The sequence below is a fragment of the Barbus barbus genome, assembly GCF_936440315.1.
Source record: "Barbus barbus genome assembly, chromosome: 4".
Classification (NCBI taxonomy): Eukaryota; Metazoa; Chordata; class Actinopteri; order Cypriniformes; family Cyprinidae; genus Barbus; species Barbus barbus.
In genome coordinates, this window is record NC_136732.1 from 22007007 (window position 1) to 22028578 (window position 21572).

Genomic DNA, 21572 nt, shown 5'->3' on the forward strand with positions numbered 1-21572 from the left:
ACGTTATATTAATATCCATAAGACTATTAGACACCATGCGGAAAATGCATTAAATGGCTATATTAAAAGTGTCCTTTATAAAATGTATTAGAAATGCTTAGAAATTCTAATATTAAGTTGTTTGTTTTTTATATATATATTATATAAAAAAAAAAAAAACCCGTAAAGAGCTTAGAGGTTGGGGCTTTTTTTTTTTTTTTTTGGATCTAATGGAAGGTTTAAACTAGCTAAATGAAATTGCATCTTGAATTTCCAAAGAAATCTATGGTAACGTGACTTTAAAGGGGTAGTTCACCCAAAAATTATTTCATTAGCTACTCACCCTCATTTTGATATTTTTGATAATCAAAGGCTGATGATACACAATTTTGCCAGGCAGCTGCGCTTTTTTTTTTTTTTTTTTTGAGCAACATTGCTTGGGCACTTTCCCATTGAGAATGGGTAACAAATTTCTATGGACCCTGTGTCTCACCTGGTTTCCCGTTGACGGAAATATTAACTAAAGTTGCCTGGCAAAATTGGTCAAAGTTGCCCTGTGTATCATCAGCCTGACTCATCTTGTGTTCTAAAGATGAATGCAAGTCTCATGGGTTTGAAATGATGAGGGTAATTGTTTTTTTTTTTGTTTTTTTTTCATGACAATTTTCATTTTTGTGTAAACTATCCTTGCAAAGGATAAATATTTTTCACCAGCTTTGTATTGATGCCCCATTAATTTGTTAGCAATTTTTATTTTTTACTGCATAGACAGCAAAGTTTTATTAAAAGCCTATCTTATTTGCAGCGAATTGCTCTGTAAATTGCGACACCACATTACCTTGCATCACAATTCTTAATGACATCATGCAACTCTTGAAATTCATGGTTTTTTCCACTGGTAATTGACATTGCGTATCATAAATGTGATCATTCTGAAAAGGCAGCAGCATAAATTGCTTCTGAGTAGCAGAAGCTCTGTCAGAAAGAGACAATAGAGAGTATGCTGTCGCTACTTTGAGGATGGATGATTCCCAACAATAATACAGTCTGCATCAAGAACTATCCACTACTAAAGATACCTGTCAAACTTCATCTATCCTCTAACACTTTTATATCTCCTGGAGGTCTTGGAGCTGATAATCCATTTAGAGTAATATTGTATTGTTCTATGCCAAAACAATGTCTCTTCTTGGGTCCTTTTGAGTTGTATAAGCCCTGAAGACACCACAATCTGTGACACTTCATCTGCAAACACGTTCTCTGACATATCCTTGGCTCGGGCTGAGAAGATGTATTTTTATGTGTGGCCTTTTTGCTGCTTTGTGACTGGAAAAACATGCAAGACTCTTAACATACAGTACCCTCCAAAAGTATTGGAACAGGGAAGATAAAATTGCTCTGTTGGCTGTGGAGTCAATGTATTTACAAATATGATTAAAAGATGAATATGAGACAAAACTACAGAATGTCACATTTTATTATTGGGTGATTCAACACACATGTTTTACCAGCTAAGAAGTTCAGCACTTTTAGAGTTTCATCCCTCTATCTGATGTGAGCATAAGTATTGGAACAGTTGCCTCACAGGTCTTTCTAAGTGATCAGCTGTGTCATGTTGCATTAATTCTTCAGATATTAAAAGCAGGGACTGTGTCGTATCAGTTATATCCATTACTTCTGTATTCTGAATCTTGCATTCGATGATGACACACACAAACCAGGATGAAGATGAGCTGACTTTGAGAGAAAAGCAAGCAATTTGGATGCTAAAAGAAAAGAGTAAATCAATTAGAGCTCTAGCAAAAACAATGGGCATGGAGAAATCAAGAGTTTGGAAAGCACCAGCAACCAACAAAGACCTGATCGGCTAAGAAAACAACAGTAGTTGATGACAGACAAATCATAAAAGCTGTGAAAATGAATCCTAAAAGACGTGTCTGTAAAATCACCAACAACTTCCAGAAAGCTGGGGTGATGCTCTGACAATCTACTGTCCTCAGGAGACTTTGACACAGAATTACAGATGCTACACAGCAAGATGCAAAACTCTGACCAGCACCAAAAATAGAAAGGCAAGGTTAGAGTTTGCAAAAAAGCACAAAGGTGAGCCAGAAGAGTTTTGGAACTGTGTTTATGGACCGATGAGACAAAGATAAAACCTTTATCTAAGTGAAGGGAAAGCAAAAATATGGAGAGAAAAAAGGGAACTGCAAATGATCCCAAGCATACAGCCTCATCTGTAAAGCATGGTGGAGGTGGTGTCATGGCATGGGGATGCATGGCTGTCTCTGGAACAGGCCCTCTCAACTTTACTGATGACTTAATGTATGATGACAGTAGCAGAATGAATTTGGAAGGGTACAAAACCATCTTGCCTACCAGTATTCAAGAAAATGCCACCAGATTCATTGGGAAGTGCTTCATATTGCATCAGGACAATGACCCAAAACATCCTGCCAGTTCAGTCAATGAATTTATAAGGCAAAGAAATGGAAAGTCTTAGCTTGCCCAAGTCAATCTCCAGATTTAAATCCGATTGAACATAAATTTCACCAGCTGGAGAGGAGAGTCAAGACAGAAACTCCCCAAAACAAGCAACAATTGGGATTGGCTGCATTAAAGGCTGGGAAAAGCATTTCAAAGAACGAGACCAAGAGTCTGGTGATGTCTATGGGTCACAGACTCACTGCTGTGATTGTGCGCAAGGGATCTGTGGCTAGATAATAGCTTTTAATCTTTTATATCAGCCTAACTCTAAAAGTGCTGTTCTTTTTATTTGGTGAAACGGCTAATAATAAAATGTGACATTCTGTAGTTTTGTCTCATATTCATCTTTTAATCATATTTGTAAATGTCTTGACTCCACAGCCAACAGAGCAATTTTGTCTTTACTGTTTCGATACTTATGGAGGGCACTGTATATCACCCACATGAACATCACAGCCTAAAGGGAAAGTCCACCCAAAGGTTAATATTTTATCACCTACCACATGTCACCAGCAACCTTGTTTCATCCATGCAACATAAAATTTGAATATCTGGGCTGCTCTTTTCCATATAATGAAAAGAATGACTCATTTGTCGAGCTCCAAACAGTGCAAAAAATCTTATGGACTGTTTTCAGAGCCCTCTAACCCCATACAATGGCTTCGTTTACCTTCATGTGAGGTAAAGTTGATGTCACTGATTTCCTGTTGCATTCATCATGCTTCCACAATATTAGCGGTGTTCACGTTCAGACCTGTTGATATCACAATACACACAAGAAAGTCTGTGTGCAGTTTCTTGCCCTCAAGATCCAGTCAAAGAACTAGACAATGCCTAATGTGTTGCGACATCTTTTCAAATGCTGAGCTGTACAGATACAACAGAATCCCATTTTTTTTACAAAATGCTTATCTAGCTAAAATGCCTAGCTACATAAAAACAACAGAACTGAACAGAGTGGCTAGTAAAGAAGCTGACGTTGCATTGTACACTGGCTAAGTAGCCATGACTATCCATCACAGCTGTATTCATAGCTCGCTAATGTTCTTGATTATAAAATGCCTTGTTTGACTATAGTTCATATTTCAGTTTTTCAGAGTCATGATGCATTTGCAGAGTGAAACCAAGATTCAGTTCAAGACTTGAGGTTTTGAGACCCATGAAGGCCATGTTTATGTGGTCTCGAATGGATCAACTCTTCAAATTTGGTGTTAAGGTATGTGTTTTCGGATTGAACTATATTTCAGCCGTGTCAGCGCATGAGCTCTAACTGTTAGACCATGGATCTGTTTTCCTTATCATACCATGATGGAAATTCCCAAATTTCCTACTTCCTGATCTTACTATTCAGTGTTTTTCACACTGAAAAACTACATCTGATTTTATCTCACAAATATTTTGGGCAAAAATTCAGGATGCTCTTCAGTTTAATGATTTCAATGTAAAGTCAATGCACCCGGCAGACCGTCTTCATCAACCTGACCTGGAACTTTTGGAAGGTAGAAACTGAAATAATTATTGTCTTCAAGAAACTGAAATAAACCAAAACGTGCCCCACTTCCAAATGTCTGGCCATTTTTCTGGCCAAGTGTCATCATCTTGGGTAATTAGATTTATTAAGTCAGTAGAAAGAGTCACTCTACACACGACCCTCCTGGAGCTTCAACACTGGGCTTCTCAAGGAGTCCTACTCTTCACCATCTAGTAGGGTCTTCAAATCGCATCTAATCTTTTGTCACATCTCTCATTCATTTGGACATCACACTTCATTTGTTTACTGCATACACCTCTGACATTTCAAACTAGATGTTTACTGTATCCTCAAGCTTAATGTTGATTGGACTGAACTACTTTTTCTCTCGGCCAAGACCTCTCTCACCAGATCTTCGAGTTGAAGGTCAAACCATGTGGCCTCCAGCTTCGTCAAAGCTTTTGGTGTCAAGTAGTCTCGGCTTCAGATGGTCTTGTAGACATTGTGTACAGAGTTAGCAAGCTTTTGTCTCTTTTTCCAAAGTCAGTGTGCATTTTCAATCATTTATTTAGTGTTGTCTTTACAACTGTGTGGAGAATTGAAAGATCTAACACTGAAGAAAGTAGTTTTTAATATATCATTTTTGTATATTTTACATTCTTAGGTTGTCAAAGTGCCATTTTCACTTAAACATTAAAGGGAGGCTATTATCACAAAACTTTAATACATATAATTTGTTTTAAAACACATTTTTTCACTTTTTCTTACTGATATAGTATAGCTATAGGGTAAGATACACACACCTTTAGTTTCTCTCTTGACCATAAACACATTTATTGAATGGTTATGCTCTTAATAATCTTGAGTTATTATTTAATAATTCTGTGAAACACATGCACATTGCAGAAACTTAAGCTTTCATTATAACCTATAGGCCTGTTGAGTAAAATCAGTCTGAATCAGTCATAATCTATCACTATTATGGCATCGCTTAAAATTAAAAATGTAAGACTGTATTCAGATGTGTCTCTTTGACCTGGATTCTGTTATTGGATTTGTCTCTCATTATTTAATTATTCAACCAAATTGTCAAAATGCATAAATTTACATAGAATATTTGATTTAGTATTTTACATTAATGGCACCTCTTTTAAAAATAAATTATGTATTTCACATATCCTCCACAAATCTTAGAGTCGGGATAGATTAACACCAGCCTCAGAAAATTCCACCTTTCATTGTAAGTCACAGACAATGTGGTTAGTCCTTTTTCTGTCTAAATTCTGGATCAGAATAAACAATATGCACTAGATTTTATGATGGCATGCAAGGTTAGGTGTCATTCTGGATGTCTGTATGACAATAAGGCGGTCCTGTTGCTTTATACCCCACAACATAATGAAAATAAAGCCCTTTGCCAACCAATAGCTCTCATCTGTGCTCTAGCATTTACCCTTGGGTGCATCTTTGCTGCTGCACAACTTGTTTTTTTTAACCTTCTCTTGTTACACCTCTGCTCAGATCTCTACACTGTCACCTTCATATCTGCTTAAATTCTATTCAAGTCACGCCAGTGAAGGGCTTGTGACTGTGAGCGTTCTTGTGGCGCCGTCAGCCAATCGAGTGTCCCTGATAGACAATTGACAAAAAGCAGAACTTACTGGATTACAGAAAGTGTTTTTCTCTCCTAATTTGCCATGTCTAAGCATTCTGAAGTGAAAATGAAATACATTCCTGAACATTTCTTGCCCTTAAATATTTCTGTCCCCAAAAAACACATCTAGAAAGAAAACAAAAATATATTTGATTATAAGTCATATTTATTGCACACACAGGGCAAGTGTGTCTGAATTAGAGTCATGTTGTTTTTTACTAATGCATGCGAGGAATGAATGTATAGTTAATAATTTAATGCTATGCTTGCTGGTATGGCGTTATACTAAAACAACGCTGCGTGCTTTGGAGAGCAGAGAATTCCTCTGACGTGAGTGAAAACCCCATGGAGTTGGATTTGGCTGCCGAAAAAGGCCGTCCCTGCTGGACCTGGCCGCCTGAAAAAGTCACTCTGCACCCACTCCGTCAGCGCCAAAGGTTAAGATTTGAAGATTAGGATTACTCATCAATAAACAAACAATCTGTGATTTATATCTCCGTAGAGTAGAGAAATGTCAACACAGGCCTCACACTGCTGTAACGGGAGACTTTAAATTGACTTTTCGGAGAAGGAGATACTCATAGGGTGGCTTGACATTATCATTTAGAAATATGAAAATGTCAACATTTTCCACTCCCTTTTGTCAGGGATTAATATCAAGGTTCTCCTCTCGAATTCTGTTTAGGTTTGAAATGTTTGCCACAAAGAATTAGCGCTAGAAGTGATGGGAAGATATTTCCCACTCGCCCTCTTTTCAAAACACCAAAGTGCGTCCTTTGTTTCCGTGCCCTTCAACCCCTAAAACCATGGCCGGAGGACAAGAGCCTCTTCTGGAGACTCAGCCTGGTAATTAGGTTAAAAGGCTGCTGTGATTGGCTGACCAGCGCTAAGGCTATGTGCCCCTGCCCACTTAGCACTGAGCTGCTAAACAAGAGGAGCTGCTAAACACACTCAAGAAGCCAAAGGGCATCTAAAAAGGCCATATTATATCTGTAATCGTGGATCTAATGCAAACGGCAGCATGCTGGTACGGAGTATAGGCAGATCAATAAGACAAATGGACCGCCGCGTGTTTTAATAAACTCGGTTTAACTGGATGACTTCCCCTGCTCTTTGCATGTCGCTGCAGATGTTAATAGAGAAGAGCACTCAAGCGCACTACAACCGATCCCTGTTATTATGTTCTGACGTATGTGCAAATACTCTGATTTCAATTTTCTTTAAAGCTCTGTAATTCTTTCTGGACAGAGAAGCTCTGTTAGTTGTCTACCTTCAAGCGCTCTAAGGGAAGCATAGCAGCGGAGTGGACGATATGTCAGATGCATTTAGAATTCTGCCTTTCATTTTTCCACCCACACAGTCCCCCTGCACTGTTGGTGTTGACTCTGCTGTAGAAACCTGTGATTTCCTAAAATGCTGAACAGAAGAAAGGCGAGGATAATAAAACATGCAGGAGGTGATTGGATAGCATTAACTCTCACTGCGCCAGAATGTTCTAGAACATCTCGGTTCTCGGGGGGTAAGCAGTGTCTGGTTCTTATGAATCATCGTCTAGTGAGGCTTGACATGTCATCCTCTTCCTCCAGCAGCTGGAATGGAAAATTGTATCTTGCGGGTGGCGTTAATGCTGTCGATATTGTTGGCGTCTGAGATGATGGACCGCTAGGTAATGAGAGTGGATGGTAATGGTGCATGGTGAACTACGAGCGCGAGGGCACCCTGGCCGGCCGTGTGCTCTAAATGACACTCAACCCTATCTCCGGGCCCATCTTGACACTCCTCAGCCTCTGCTTTCACAACTTCTGCAACTCACTTAAAGTGCAATTAGGCGGTTGGAGAGTACTTAGTTTATTCTTCCAGAAAGCCACATTGTTCTCATGTGTTCGCTTTTTCCAGAAACTCGTCATTAATGTCTTTTAATAATCTGGTGCTGAGTGCTTGGGTTTCGCAATCGTTTCTTTCTGCCAATGTCATTTTTGTGCAGGTCTTTTTTGTTGTTGTCTTTTTCTCGTAGTCGTAGTTTTTGTCTTTCAACAAAAATTTCCATTAAGTTTAGTTATTTTGATATTGTTTAACATCAAATTTGCTCAGACTAAAAATTGCAAGTGCAAAATTAAACCAAATATGACATTTAAACAAAAATGTTAAAACTGTCCTTTTCTGCATTTGCATCATTTTGTGCAGATGATGATGCAATATTATTTTTTAAGTTTTTATATCTGTTTAATCTTATTTGTGAATATATTACATTTGGATGAGAGGTTTTTTTAACACACTAACATTCAAATGTTTGAGGTCAGAAAGATTTTTGTATTAATATTGTATTAAAATATAATACAAAAATATTAAGCAACACAACTGTTTTGAACATTGATAATAATAATACATATTTCTTGAGCAGCAAATCACCATGTAGAATGATTTCTGAAGAAAACTGAAGACCGGAGACCATCGCAGGAATAAATTATATTTATATTAAAATAGAACTTAATTCAAATTTGGATAATATTTTGCTGTATTTTTTGCTCAAATAAATGCAGCTTTGTTGAGCATGAGAGAAGTCTTACCTACCCTAAATTTTGAATGTGTATTAGAACGTCTTCTTAAACATTTTAGTGTATTGTTCATATCTTTGGTATTTTGTTCTCAAAAGTATGCTTTATTTAAAACCACTATGTTTTATTTAAAACCATTTAATGATGCACATTTTGTCCCATCTTCTTTATTGTTGTTGAAACAAAGACCCTTTTTTGTTGATGAGATTAACACTGTTCTCTGTCCAAGCAATGGCAGAGGGTGTTTAAGAAAGTGGACAGAACCAGGTACAGCCTGGTAAACAAGATGAACAAAGTGCTCCCTCCTTGCACAGATTTGCAGAAAAGGCTGAAAATAGGCATGCCTCGTTCTGGACTAATATGCGGCTTCTTCAGACGCCAAGCGACAAAACACACCACATTTCCTGGTGTAGGAGGCGATTACACATCATTCAAGCCCAAGTGCATTCCATATTTACTGTTCTGTGATACAGGTGCTGGATGCACGACCAACGGCACTTACATTGCATTCATTAGTCCATTCCCCAGAGGATCAAATTCATTTTTTACAGCCTTTTCCCAAAAGCAACGGTGCCCTCATGCTAAGACTACGGTTTGGGACACCAGCCAGACGAAAAGTTTTTCTTGGCATTGAGAAATGGCCTTTCATGTTTCAGCGCACGTCTATGCATGTGTGCTTCTGAGTGGGCTGAGAAGCAGCATACGCTCATCGCAAAGTGAAAATAGGAGCAGACAAACTGCTTGCTGAAGATGCGCCATAACAGATGCACTCTGAACACTGGCCTTATTATTTTGACTAAGATACATTACTGCCCCGTATCAGAGTGTAAGCTGTGAAATTTCAGTCTAACTTATGGGGTGAAAGGGGAAAGAACGGTAAATGAGCTGTGAATTTGCCTATTCTGATCCAGAAAAAGCAGAATAAATTGAAAGTGCTTGACATTTCCATTAAGGTGCACATTGGGAATGTAAATGGGAGCCCTTTTGTTTAAGCTGTCCGCAGTAATTCAGTCTTTAGCGGTATTTATCATCAGCGTGATGAAAACCAATAGGCTATTCAATCCATATAAAAGTCCAACAGACACCCTTGCATGCCCACTTGCATATTTCACCGTCTGTCTATTGGATATGTCAGTGTATACATAAAACTAATGTTGTGCTTTGTGTATCCAGCGGCACGGAGATGCGTGACCTTTAAAGAAGTCCAACTAAAAGAAACCTCCATTATCACAGCAGTGAGTTAATGTAAACAGGATCAAGGTGGTGAAAAAAGCAAAAGCCTTTCCTCACAGCGATACATGAGTGAGTGCAATCTAATTATGAGAGAAGTATCAATATCGCCGCTGTCAAGTTTACATCAGAAATGAGAGCCAGATGAGACAGACGCATTAGACATCTAAAAGAGCAACATATGCTTTGACGTTTAAGGGCATAAGTAACTAGAGATTAATTCAACCCAACCCTACAGTACATGTTTTGGGTGTTTCTCTATTCAAATCGACCTGATTCAACTCATTAGTTTGTAAGTAGACTACTCCCAATACTTGAAATCGTTGTTTTGGATAAGGAACACACCATTGGGAATCACTGGATTATCTAAACATTAACTAGAGATTCTGTTTTCAGGCTAAAAAATTGACTTTGATTTGAAAGCCAAAGGGTGGGCATGAAAGTGAAGGCTATCTAATCACCAAAGATTGCCCTGCAACAAGAGGATTAAAGAGGAAGCAACATGTTGTAAAGGGTGCGTTCACTCTGGAGAAGTGTTCAATCCTCGTATTATGTTTCACAATTATGTTTCATTCCTAAATATGTCATTAGCTTGATAGATGAACTAGCTCAGGATATGCATTAAGTCATTTAATTGTGCTAATGTGGGAGCTAACCATTTGTGGTTTTTAAACGGTCAAGGTTTGGCTGGTTAGCATGGCCTTGCTAGTAACCATTTAAAAGTAGCCATTTTTTTCATATTTTCAGAATATTTTTTTAATGAATATTTAATATTTAGTTTTATTATGCAAGAGTAGCCAAGATTGTTTCTTGTGATTCTTGGAGGGCTGTTAAAAACCATTTTCCTTGTCTGTTGCCGTAATTAGATGGTTGGCTCAAAATAACCTGGCAGCACAATTGTGCGCCCATGAGGAAAAATGGTAGATTTGAAATCGTGTACATGGATATCTTGCACCAGTCGAGCAACTGTCATTGAGATGAATGGGAATGCTGAAAGTTATATATTTCTACAGGTTATTCTTTTTAGGGGTTCAGGCAGACATCTTTTGAGAATAATGTGCTACCATAATCAACCCATGTTGACTATGGTAAAGGAAATATCTCCATAAATAAGTGATAAAAAAATGCTCATATAAATGGTTATCAATTTGCATAAAACTTCCATTATTGTACAAATCCTATACCCTGTTAATGCGGTAAAAATCATTAGCCCCTGCACATTATATATTTATTTCATTTAAAATGGATAGAGATCATTATGGCGATTTGTCATTTCCAAATGCACCTCACATTACTGGTAAAATCGATATGTTTACTTAATGGAAATACATGCGATATCAATTCACAGGGGAAAACTAGTGAGGCGCGGACTCTTAAATGAAGAGAGAGAGAGAGAGAGAGAGAGCGCGCGAGAGAGAGAGAGAGCGAGAGAGAGAGTAGTGTTTCTCAAATGGCATAATTTAACATCTGTCGACAACTGAACAATACGAGCGAGATAAGACGGTAAAACTAACTACAGTACAGCACGAAGATCGGTGAACTTTGGTTTACAATCATGATTTCGCGGAACTGAACGAATGCTTCAAGAAAGAAGAAAGCGAGAACGCGAAGAAGCCGCGTGCATGGATCTCTCTCATACATCCATCATCCCACGCGCGCTGTTCTCCAGGCAAAATTCAACATGATTCGCCTAATGAAACTGTTCGCGGCGAGGTTTTAATGGAGGTGGAAGGTGAATCTCCTGACAGCGAGCTTGAGTTTTAGTCGCCGTTAGTTCCAGATGCACAACATTTCTCCTCATCGCAGAGTTCTCATGGCTCCAGTTGGGGACACCAGAGCTTGGAGACACATGTGCGGTCTTTAGCAGCAATAATCGCGGCAGGAAACCAGTCTGGAGGGACGGTTAATAAAAGCAATAAACATAAGTGACCCGACGCGCAATGAGAAACTTCAGGGGAAGAGCTTCACCGGCGCGGATGCTAGCTGTACGACGCCTTGTGATGCTTTAAAGTGGAGCCTTTCTGAGACACGGGAACTTTTTGGATCTGTTATCGACATAATTGCGGAGATGACAAGAAGACAGGACGACATTGCGCCATCACCTGTTATCTGAACACTGTGATTAGTTCTCACAAAAGCACTGAATCTTTGCCTTTGGACCTGCTTTCAATACATTCCGCTGTTAGACATGGAGACTAGTCAGCTACGGACAGTAGATGGGTTGATTTCTTAACGAATACATAGCCATATTGTTTTTATTCCTCTTAACACGTTGCGTTCGGTACATCTATTAATTTTGCACTATGATGGAACCGCCACCTTGCTCTAAAAAGAGCCTGTCTCTTTCGCTGCCGGTTCCCCGGGAGGGACAGGCGACCCTCAAGCCTCCCCAGCATCTGTGGAGACAGCCACGTACCCCCATCAAAATCAAACACCGCGGTTACTCTGACACCGACCGGCATCACCACCGACAGATAGAGCGCTCAAATGCCATGGACACGAGTGACCGGCCGGGGCTCAAGAAGTCCCGCATGTCCTGGCCATCGTCTTTCCACGGAACCACCAGCGCGTCCATGAGCAACTGCGCTGGGAACAAGCGGTAAGAAAGCCGAGTGACTAATTGCGTGTGAGCAAACGGGCTATTTCTGTGTGATGGACGCCTAAAACTGATCATAATGATGCTGGAAGGGTTAATAGTGCTTTGTGTGGAGAGGCGGGACGCGTGGGCATCCTTGATGATGCGTTATGCGTAACGGCTCCAGCATCTCTCAGAGAGAGCGTGAGTTTGAAATGCCTCAAACAACGTGACCCCCAGAAGTAACCTCGAGCCGGTTATGTGCAGCTGATGGCATAACCGATTACTAATAATGCTAATGAGCTGAATTAAAAGTGTAGAACAAGCGCACGTAATAGGGTTTTTGGAGATCCCGGGCTCCCGTGTTGTGGACACCGCAAAGTCTAGTGTGACTGATAAAGTGTAGCGGTAAAAAAGCACGAATATTGCAGACATTAAGGATCATGGCATATGCGCTTTCGCTCTTGGCACGTGCAGACACCATATGCGCATGCCAAAAAATATTAGCATGATCTAATCAAGCACTTCAGCATCAAATTAGTGACATAATAGGGGGTTTAAGGCAATGTATTTTTTGCAGTAACATGCTATGATTTTAGTGTACAGTTTTGTGGTTCTGTCTCTCTCTTCTGGCTTTATGATAATTAGAATGATAGACTTCATAATAACATTATAATATTATATGCTTTTAAAAATAAAGATTATTTGCTGGCATCTGTGGTTCCAAAAAGAACGTTTAGCATTCATAGAATCTTTCCATTGCACAAACGGTTCCTTATAGTGTAAAAAGATTCTTTAGATGATTAAAATGATCTTCACACTAAGAAAAAATGGTTCTTTTAGGAAATGCTCACTGAATTGTTCTTTGGAGATTCAAAAGTGTATAAATGCAAGCCGAAGCATGCACAGAAACATCAGAAGCTCTGTATTCCTTGGATTTTGAATTGCACTACCACAGCACTGTGTAGCGCTGTTATAAATAATCAACTGAAATTAGTTTTTTACAGAGAAACACATTTGTCAGCCTGACATTCAATGTCGATTTTGTGGGTTTGCACGATATGCTGTAGCATACAATACACAGCTTTTACCTTCAAGGATGAGTGTGGGTGTTGCTTGCTGTGCTTGTACCTAGACTGATGTGCATACAGACTGATGTTAGTGCTGGAAGAGGCTAAATGTGCCATTCCGTTGAGTGGCTTCTCACCAAATTGGGTGATTATTACTGTCATAATCTGCTTCTGTGCGGGCCATGAGCCTCAGGGGAGGCCGAGAGCCGAAGGCCCTGGTTTCCTTCCTGTCAACTTTTGCCTAGGCCACAGACGGCCCGCACGGCAGGCTCCTGGGAGACAGGCCAGCTCTGCCTGACTGTAAAGTAAAGCCTGATTTGTATTCCCTTCCCCAGGACACGCTCACAGCCAGTCCAAGAATTAGTGCAGCAGCTCTGGCTTGGACTGTCCAGCTTCTACTGTGGGCGGGTGGCACAGTGCGAGAAATAGAGAGCGAGAGACAGATAAAGCTGCGTGTGAGTGCGTGTGGCTCTGTTGATGTGATGTCTCAAGAAGCAGAGTGAGATGTCCATGTCTATCTGCTCACTTCCTCATTGCACTCATCACATTTTGTAACATGATCTCCCAGCAAAGGCATAGGTCTCCAAAGGTCATCCTTTATATGTTGTGTAAATAAGTGTGTTTACATGCAAAATCCTCAATAACTTCTTAATAAATTGACAATGTGAGGTCACGAAAACTGCTTAAACTGTTTTTTTTTTTATTGATTAAAGGTCATAACCAGTTTAAGCTAAGCCTGATATGGTCATTATATTTATTTGTATAGCATTTTTCACAATACACATTTCAAGGCAGCAGAAAAACACAATATTATTAATTTTGTTCATTTAGCAGATTAGAGCTGGGCAATAATATAGTTTACATTTTGCAACAATACAAGCAATCAAGCTGTTGATAATATAGTTAAATTTTGCAACTAAATAGAAGTCAAGCAATTTAGATTTGCAATGTAGTATAAGTAAAAGTAAGTAAAGTAAAGTAAAGTCGTGACGTATTGTCAAGTATGGTGACCCATACTCGAAATTGGTGCTCTGCGTTTAACCCATCCAAGTGCACACACACAGCAGTGAGTAGTGAACAAATGCACACACACACACACACACACACACACCGTGAACACACACCCGGAGCAGTGGGCAGCCATGCTGCGGCGCCCGGGGAGCAGTTGGGGGTTCGGTGCCTTGCTCAAGGGCACCTCAGTCGTGGTATTGAGGGTGGAGAGAGCGCTGGACATTCACTCCCCCCACCTACAATCCCTGCCGGCCCGAGACTCGAACCCGCAACCTTTCGATTACGAGTCCGACTCTCTAACCATTAGGCCACGACTTCCCCCGTATATATTATTTTATGCCAGTTATACTGTATTTATGTGGATAAATTTGGATATTATATATCCAACTTCATACACAGAGCTGGGCGATAATCCACTTTACATTTTGTGACAACATAAACAAGCACACAGCCGAGATTTGCTATATATAATATAGCCTAAAGCTTGATATACAGTGCCCTCCAAAAGTATCGGAATAGTAAAGACAAAATTTCTCTGTTGGCTGTGGAGTCAAGACATGTACAAATATGATTAAAAGATAAATATGAGACAAACCTACAGAATGTCACATTTCATTATTGGATGATTCAACACACACATGTTTTACCAGCTAAGAAGTTCAGCACTTTTAGAGTTTCATCCCTCTATCTGATGTGAGCATAAGTATTGGAACAGTTGCCTCACAGGTCTTTCTAAGTGATCAGCTGTGTCCTGTTGCATTAACTCTTCAGATATTAAAAGCAGGGAATGTGTCGTATCAGTTATATCCACTACTTCTGTATTGTGAATCTTGCATTCGATGATGACACACACAAACCAGGATGAAGATGAGCTGACTTTGAGAGAAAAGCAAGTAATTTGGATGCTAAAAGAAAAGAGTAAGTCAGTTAGAGCTCTAGCAAAAACAAAGAGCATGGAGAAATCAAGAGTTTGGAAACCACCAGCAACCAACAACTACCTGATCGGCTGAGAAAACAACAGTAGTTGATGACAGACAAATCATAAAAGCTGTGAAAATGAATCCTAAAAGTGTCTGTAAAAACTATGTGTCTGTAAAATCACCAACAACGTCCAGAAAGCTGGGGTGATGCTCTGACAATCTACTGTCCTCAGGAGACTTTGACACAGAATTACAGATGCTACACAGCAAGATGCAAACCTCTGACCAGCACCAAAAATAGAAAGGCAAGATTAGAGTTTGCAAAAAAAGCACAAAGGTGAGCCAGAAGAGTTTTGGAACTGTGTTTATGGACCGATGAGACAAAGATGAACCTTTATCTAAGTGATGGGAAAGCAAACGTGGAGAAAAAAAGGGAACTGCAAATGATCCCAAGCATACAGCCTCATCTGTAAAGCATGGTGGAGGTGGTGTCGTGGCATGGGGATGCATGGCTGCTTCTGGAACAGGCCCTCTCAACTTTACTGATGACTTAATGTATGATGACAGTAGCAGAATGAATTTGGAAGGTTGCAAAACCATCTTGCCTACCAGTATTCAAGAAAATGCCACCAGATTCATTGGGAAGCGCTTCATATTGCATCAGGACAATGACCCAAAACATCCTGCCAGTTCAGTCAATGAATTTATAAAGCAAAGAAATAGAAAGTCTTAGATTGCCCAAGTCAATCTCCAGATTTAAATCTGATTGAACATGAATTTCACCAGCTGGAGAGGAGAGTAAAGGCAGAAACTCCCCTAAACAAGCAACAATTGGAATTGGCTGCATTAAAGGCTGGGAAAAGCAGGATGAGACCAAGAGTCTGGTGATGTCTATGGGTCACAGACTCACTGCTGTGATTGTGTGCAAGGGATCTGCAACTAAATAATAGCTTTTAATCTTTTATATCTGCCTTATGTTCAATTGTCCAAATACTTATGCTCACATCAATGAGTGGGATGAACTCTAAAAGTGCTGTTCTTCTTATTTGGTAAAACATGTACAGGTATGTGTTGAAACGGCTAATAATAAAATGTGACATTCTGTAGTTTTGTCTCATATTCATCTTTTAATCATATTTGCAAATGTCTTGACTCCACAGCCAACAGAGCAATTTTGTCTTTACTGTTCCAATACTTATGGAGGGCACTGTAAGTATACAGTAAATTATCCAGATTTGTTTGTATGTAAATAGCTGTAATGACTTTCTGTCAGCTTATTCGGTGTCTTATGTGCATCTCTGTTTACGTTTTGACATCAAAACCGATAAAAAAACAGACATTTATAAATCTCAAACCTGTTTATGTCATATGCTCTTAAGATATGCATATTTTTGCTAGATATCAGGCTGTTGACTTATGTATGGATGGGATGGTGTGTATGTACTGTATGTGTGTTTGTGTGCGGGTGTGTTTGTGCATGCGTTGCTGTAGGCTTTGGAGAAAGACGCGGATGATAATGAGCAATTTGCATGTATGGTCACATCACAGAGATGGTGGAGGGGTCTTCGTCGCAGTGACAAATTTTATATTTATTCTTATTGCGCAGATATCCCGGGAGTGCTTTAATGGGAGCTCAAAGCAGGGTGCCTTGCCCCCAGTGTGTATTTATTGAGCTCAAGTAATATACTGTTTTGAGTCCAGAGGACCCCCTCCATGTCATCTGTTCCTCTAAGCCTGGGGCTAAACTTAAATCAACCTCATACACAGCTGCATGCCCAATGATACACTAATGCCTCATGTTTTGCCGTGTGACACATTTGAGGATGAAGTTCATGCCCTTTCGTGACAGACTTATATCACTCTTAAAGGAATATTCAGGGTGCATCTTAATCAGCAGCAGTTGTGGCATAATCTTTATTTCTATAAAAGTTTTCTTTAAAAAGTAAAACTCGTGGTTACAGTGAAGAACTGTAATTGAAGAATGGAAGTGAATGGGGACAATTTTTGAAGGATTTAAAAAAAAAGTGAAATTTGTAATTTTATAAAAGCAATTGCATGTATATTTTTAGATCTGAAAAGGTCATTACTTTTTAAGCTTCTATGGGTGAATGAGTGGCACAGTTTCGTCTAATACACAATAGTTAAAGCTTGTGTGACACTTGTGGTGTTTTCAGCATCTGCCATCCCACTATGAGAAACTCCAAATGAACTTCATCTCCAGAGCTGCTCTAAGAATTCACTTCACAAGAATTTCACCATTTCATTTAATAAAATTATTGTCAAAAGCCACCAAAAAAGTGCTGTTTAACATAAAAAAACATTAAATATTGTACAGCAGAATGTACTTTTTAAACTCATAATAATAATAATAATAGTTTAGTATTTCATTATTAATTTTTTTTTTTAAGGAATACCAAATATTATTTATGTTTTGTCCTTTTAATTTAAACAATAAAACCCTGTTATGCAGCTCTTTGTTTGTCAAGAAATGAAAGGTATTGCTCAAATTTCAATTTTTAAATGGTTGAAGTTTTATGCACTGATTTGATTACAATTGTTTGTAATTTATAAATTTGTATCACATCATAAAACATAGAATCCGGAGGAAAACACACCACAGAATTTATATAAAAAATAATACATTTAATAGGGAATTATTATTATTAAATATTCAACAAGTTTTATTAATCAAATTCATTAGACATCATTTTTATTATTAAAATTTCATTTAAAAATGTGATTTAATTAAACCATTAAAACAGAATTAAAAATGAGAAACAAAGAATTTGGGGGGAAAATTAAAAGGAATTTGGGAAAAAATTGTTGATTTGGGTAAAGTCGATTGAGTTGAAAGGAATTCCTTTAAATAAGCACTGTTGGTGGAGATGGTCTGAACCAGCTGCTTGTAGGAACAGTCTTATCTTATACAAGTTTCTAGAAGATGTTAAATAAAATGGAAAGTAAACCCATAGGGGCATATCTGCTCTCAGTTCAATCACTGGAAGCGATGTGACCGAGCACACCAACTAGAGAAGTAATCAGCAGTTCTCTCAGGATCTTCAACCTCTCAGACCCTTTGGGCCAAAAGAAGCCCATTGTTCTCTCTGATAGTATTTTTCCCTCCTGTATACACTTGTCCATTACTTTTTAATATACCAGTTTTTAGAGGAAGCATGATGACTGTTTTATTAGAAACATCATTTATTAGAGACACCAAATAGAGTTTTGAACACCTTTGGTGCTGAAGATTGATCGTTCGGCTTTATGTTTGTCGGTGGAAGTATTTTTGATTTACTATTCAATGTAATCACATCTGTCTGTTTTCTCCCTTCCCTTCCTAACCGTACCTCCCACTGAAATACTGAACTGTCACTCGTATTCCCAAACTCACCGGCTCTGCTTTCGGTCATTAAAACTTGATAGGACTCCGTGCAGTACCGTTTATCAGATGACAAAGGCTGTTTGGCAGCTTTTATTTCTTTCACATGAAATGCATTTGTGAAACCTTACCTTGGGAAGAAGGTAGCATTATTGAACGTGTCCCATACCCCAGTGCACTCTGGGAAGTTACCACTGAGGAGAGAATGACCGACGCTGAACAGAAGAACAGCTCATCCTGCAGTTCTGTTGCTATGGTTACATTTTGTGCTTGTGTAAAAAATAAAAAAAATTCCCAAAAAGGCAAAAGGAAGTTTCATTCCCTGATGCGCAGTATGTTGTTTTAATATGCTGAGGCAAATATGTTTTATTGCTGCTAAATGTATAATGGATTTACACTTTCAATAAGCTGCCATCTCGGAGAACCCACACGTTTCCTGTAAGTCCCATTGTTCCCAGTTGTTGTTTATGAGTGTTTATTATTTTCAGTCTTCAGCTGGTTTTCGATTACTCCCTGGTCCGGTCTGCTTTGTTGTGCCTAGAAGTGAATCCATAGATGAACTACGCTGTGCTTATTTGACAGTCTACTGGAAAGCCGCCAAGCTAGTTATGTGCTTAATGAGATACACCTGCGATTATTTAGCTCAACAATTGCATTGCTGTTTCAAATGTAACACGTTGTGTAAATATACTTCGTACACCATGCAAACCAGTCCACAGGTATGCACTAATGACCATTATTATGATTGTTCATCCCAAGGCATCTTTGCTGCAAATCTGCCGCCGAAAATGCATTCTATCCTCCCATATATTGCTTAACAAGGCTCCACATTTATTTGCCTTTGCTGCCCTCTTGATTCTCAGAATTTTCATACTTCAAAGCACTCAACATGCTCCGCATCCTGTGTTTGAGTGTTTTTTTCTGTTTCTTTCAAATGTCATCTTTGTTTGCCCCGATGATCCTTTGCTGATTTTTTGAAACCCACCGACACTTTAGTCTCTGTTATTGTCTGGCGGATTTGGCCCCTCCTTCCTCTTTTGACAGATGAGTGTCTCTCACTCATATCTCTGGCTTTGAGCATATGCATGCCTGTGTTTACTCTTCTCAACGTCCTCCCTCCACATCACGCAAGTCCGTATGATGCTTTGTGCATCGTAATTGCTGACTTCGATCTCAGCCGTCCGGTAGCTGCTTTTCTCTCTCTCTCTTCTCCTTATCATCTTATTTGTCTGATTTTCTCTCCGTACCCCTTGCTTTCTCTTTTGTCCAGTCGCCTTTTGTGCTCCTCATTGTGCTTGCTTTCTTCTCCGGGCCTTGTGTGCCACTTACATTGTCTCTCACACACTTTGCTCATGCTCACCGCTGAGTTAATCACACCGCTGGCCTATCTTTAAATCTATAATTTCTTCCCACTCCCGTGCATGTCCGCAGAGATCATCAGAGGACCGGCAAACTCATCTAATTCTCCCCTCTCTTCCATTTCCCCAGTGGCTGAATGAACTGCCCGCCATTAGACTTTCTGCCGTCACTTATTACTTCTCCCATTCCCTGCGGGTACAGCCCTGTAAATGATACTGCTGCCTTTCACAAAGCTCTTGCCATCCATCAGTTCCCCACGACACTTTACAGTAGCGCACCAGCCTTTTAGCTCACACCCAGACATGTCAGCCTGCTCTCAAGATACCTGTGGTTTCCCTCTGCTCCATCTCTGCTCTGAGTAATTAGCCTGGCTATCTGAGATCTACACGATTATTAACAAGTTAAAGCCTCTGAAAAGGTTTAATGGGATTACTCCATGCTTGCAGCGTGAGATCCGCTTCAAATGTGCTCCACTCCAGATGTGGGGAAATGAGGCAAAACCGAGGAGATAATAGGTATATAATACCTGGAGGAAACCATGCATTTACATTCCCATCCATCTCACATTTGACACTGGTAAAAATCTGCTATAATATTAGAAACTTATATGTTGCTTGTACAAATTGTTATTTTGTAAGAATGGAAAGCTTTTTTTTAATCCCTCAGTCTAAGAAATAAAAAAGCATGGTAACAGTTTATTTTTATAGTCACTTTAGAAATTATACTAACTGCAAGTAAGGGCACTTTAGTGTTGCTGATTAAAGGGGCAGGGGCTAATTGTATATTTTTCATGCTTATTCTGGCTCTGTACAATTTCCCTACAGACGTCCATTGTAAGTGCATTGCTTTTAATGCATTTTGTCAGACAATTCAATATTATTTGTTGTGGAAATCAACTGGACAGAGCGATAGAGCTTAAAGACAGACAGCAAAAAAATCAAATTCATTTACTCCCCCTCATGTGGTTCCAAGTCAATATGAATTTATTCCATGGAAAGTAAAAACGTGAAAGCTCCAGTTCCCATTCATTTTGTTTGCATGGAAAAAAAGCAATCTGCACAGTTTTCGAAATTTTGTGTTTCACGGAAGACAAAAACAACATCAACATGAGGGTGAGTAAATGGTGACAGAATTTAACACTTTATGTTGCATTCAGCCTTACAGTGTTCCTGTAAGGCTTTTGTTTCCCATATGAGAGAAATAATGTGTTCCTGTGCTCGTCTATAACCTTCATATTACTGTAGCTCAGTCGAGTGCTTTAATGAGGAAGCATTAGGCATCCAACTTCACGGATAACGTTGGCCCTCAGGTTTGGGCATGTGATGTCACGGTTAGCGACATCTGTTTTTCTTCGTGCACCAACAAGCTAAGCTGCACCATGCTCACCCTCTTTTGACCTGCCCTTACCTCAGTGCCTAATGCCTGGAAGAGCGAAACCAGGAGCTTTTCCACAGTACACAACATCCACTGTAACAGATATGATTAGAGGATTGAATTCTAGCTTTATTTAAGTCTGAAGTAAATGCCAGATGCTGATGGAGTAGATTCACATAGCTGCTGAACACCTGCTTTTGCAGTGAAGCAGACTGACTTTATTTACATACAGTAAGTATACTTATATACAGTGGTGGAGGAAGTACTTAAGTTTAGTACTTAAGTAAAAGTACAACTACCCTGCAAAATATATACTTAAGTAAAAGTATAATTACTACATCAACATCTTACTTAAGTAAAAGTCCTAAGTACATACTTTTAAATTTACTTTAAAGTATTTTTTTAAGTAAAAGTACACAATCGGTTGTCTCAATGTCTGGGCTGTTCAATTGTAATAATCACAAACAATTTCTATTGTGTATTGGAAAGGGTAGTTGAGCAAGCTCTC

At 39.2% G+C, this 21572-nt stretch overlaps 2 protein-coding genes across 2 annotated transcripts in view; both read left to right on the top strand.

Moving 5' to 3' along the window:
* The window catches only part of LOC306869044 (vascular cell adhesion protein 1-like), a 709597-nt gene that overhangs the window by 65335 nt on the left and 622690 nt on the right, over positions 1-21572 (top strand). The gene's annotated exons all lie outside the window — the stretch shown is intronic.
* The window catches only part of LOC306861288 (3',5'-cyclic-AMP phosphodiesterase 4C-like), a gene marked incomplete at its 5' end in the record, with an annotated part of 59447 nt that continues 49554 nt past the window's right edge, over positions 11680-21572 (top strand). Inside the window, 3 exons of the mRNA XM_079403478.1 lie at positions 11680-11975; positions 12065-12155; positions 13357-13520. Of these exons, the coding sequence (XP_079259604.1) occupies positions 11680-11975; positions 12065-12155; positions 13357-13520 (551 nt within the window). The remainder of the gene's footprint in view (positions 11976-12064; positions 12156-13356; positions 13521-21572) is intronic.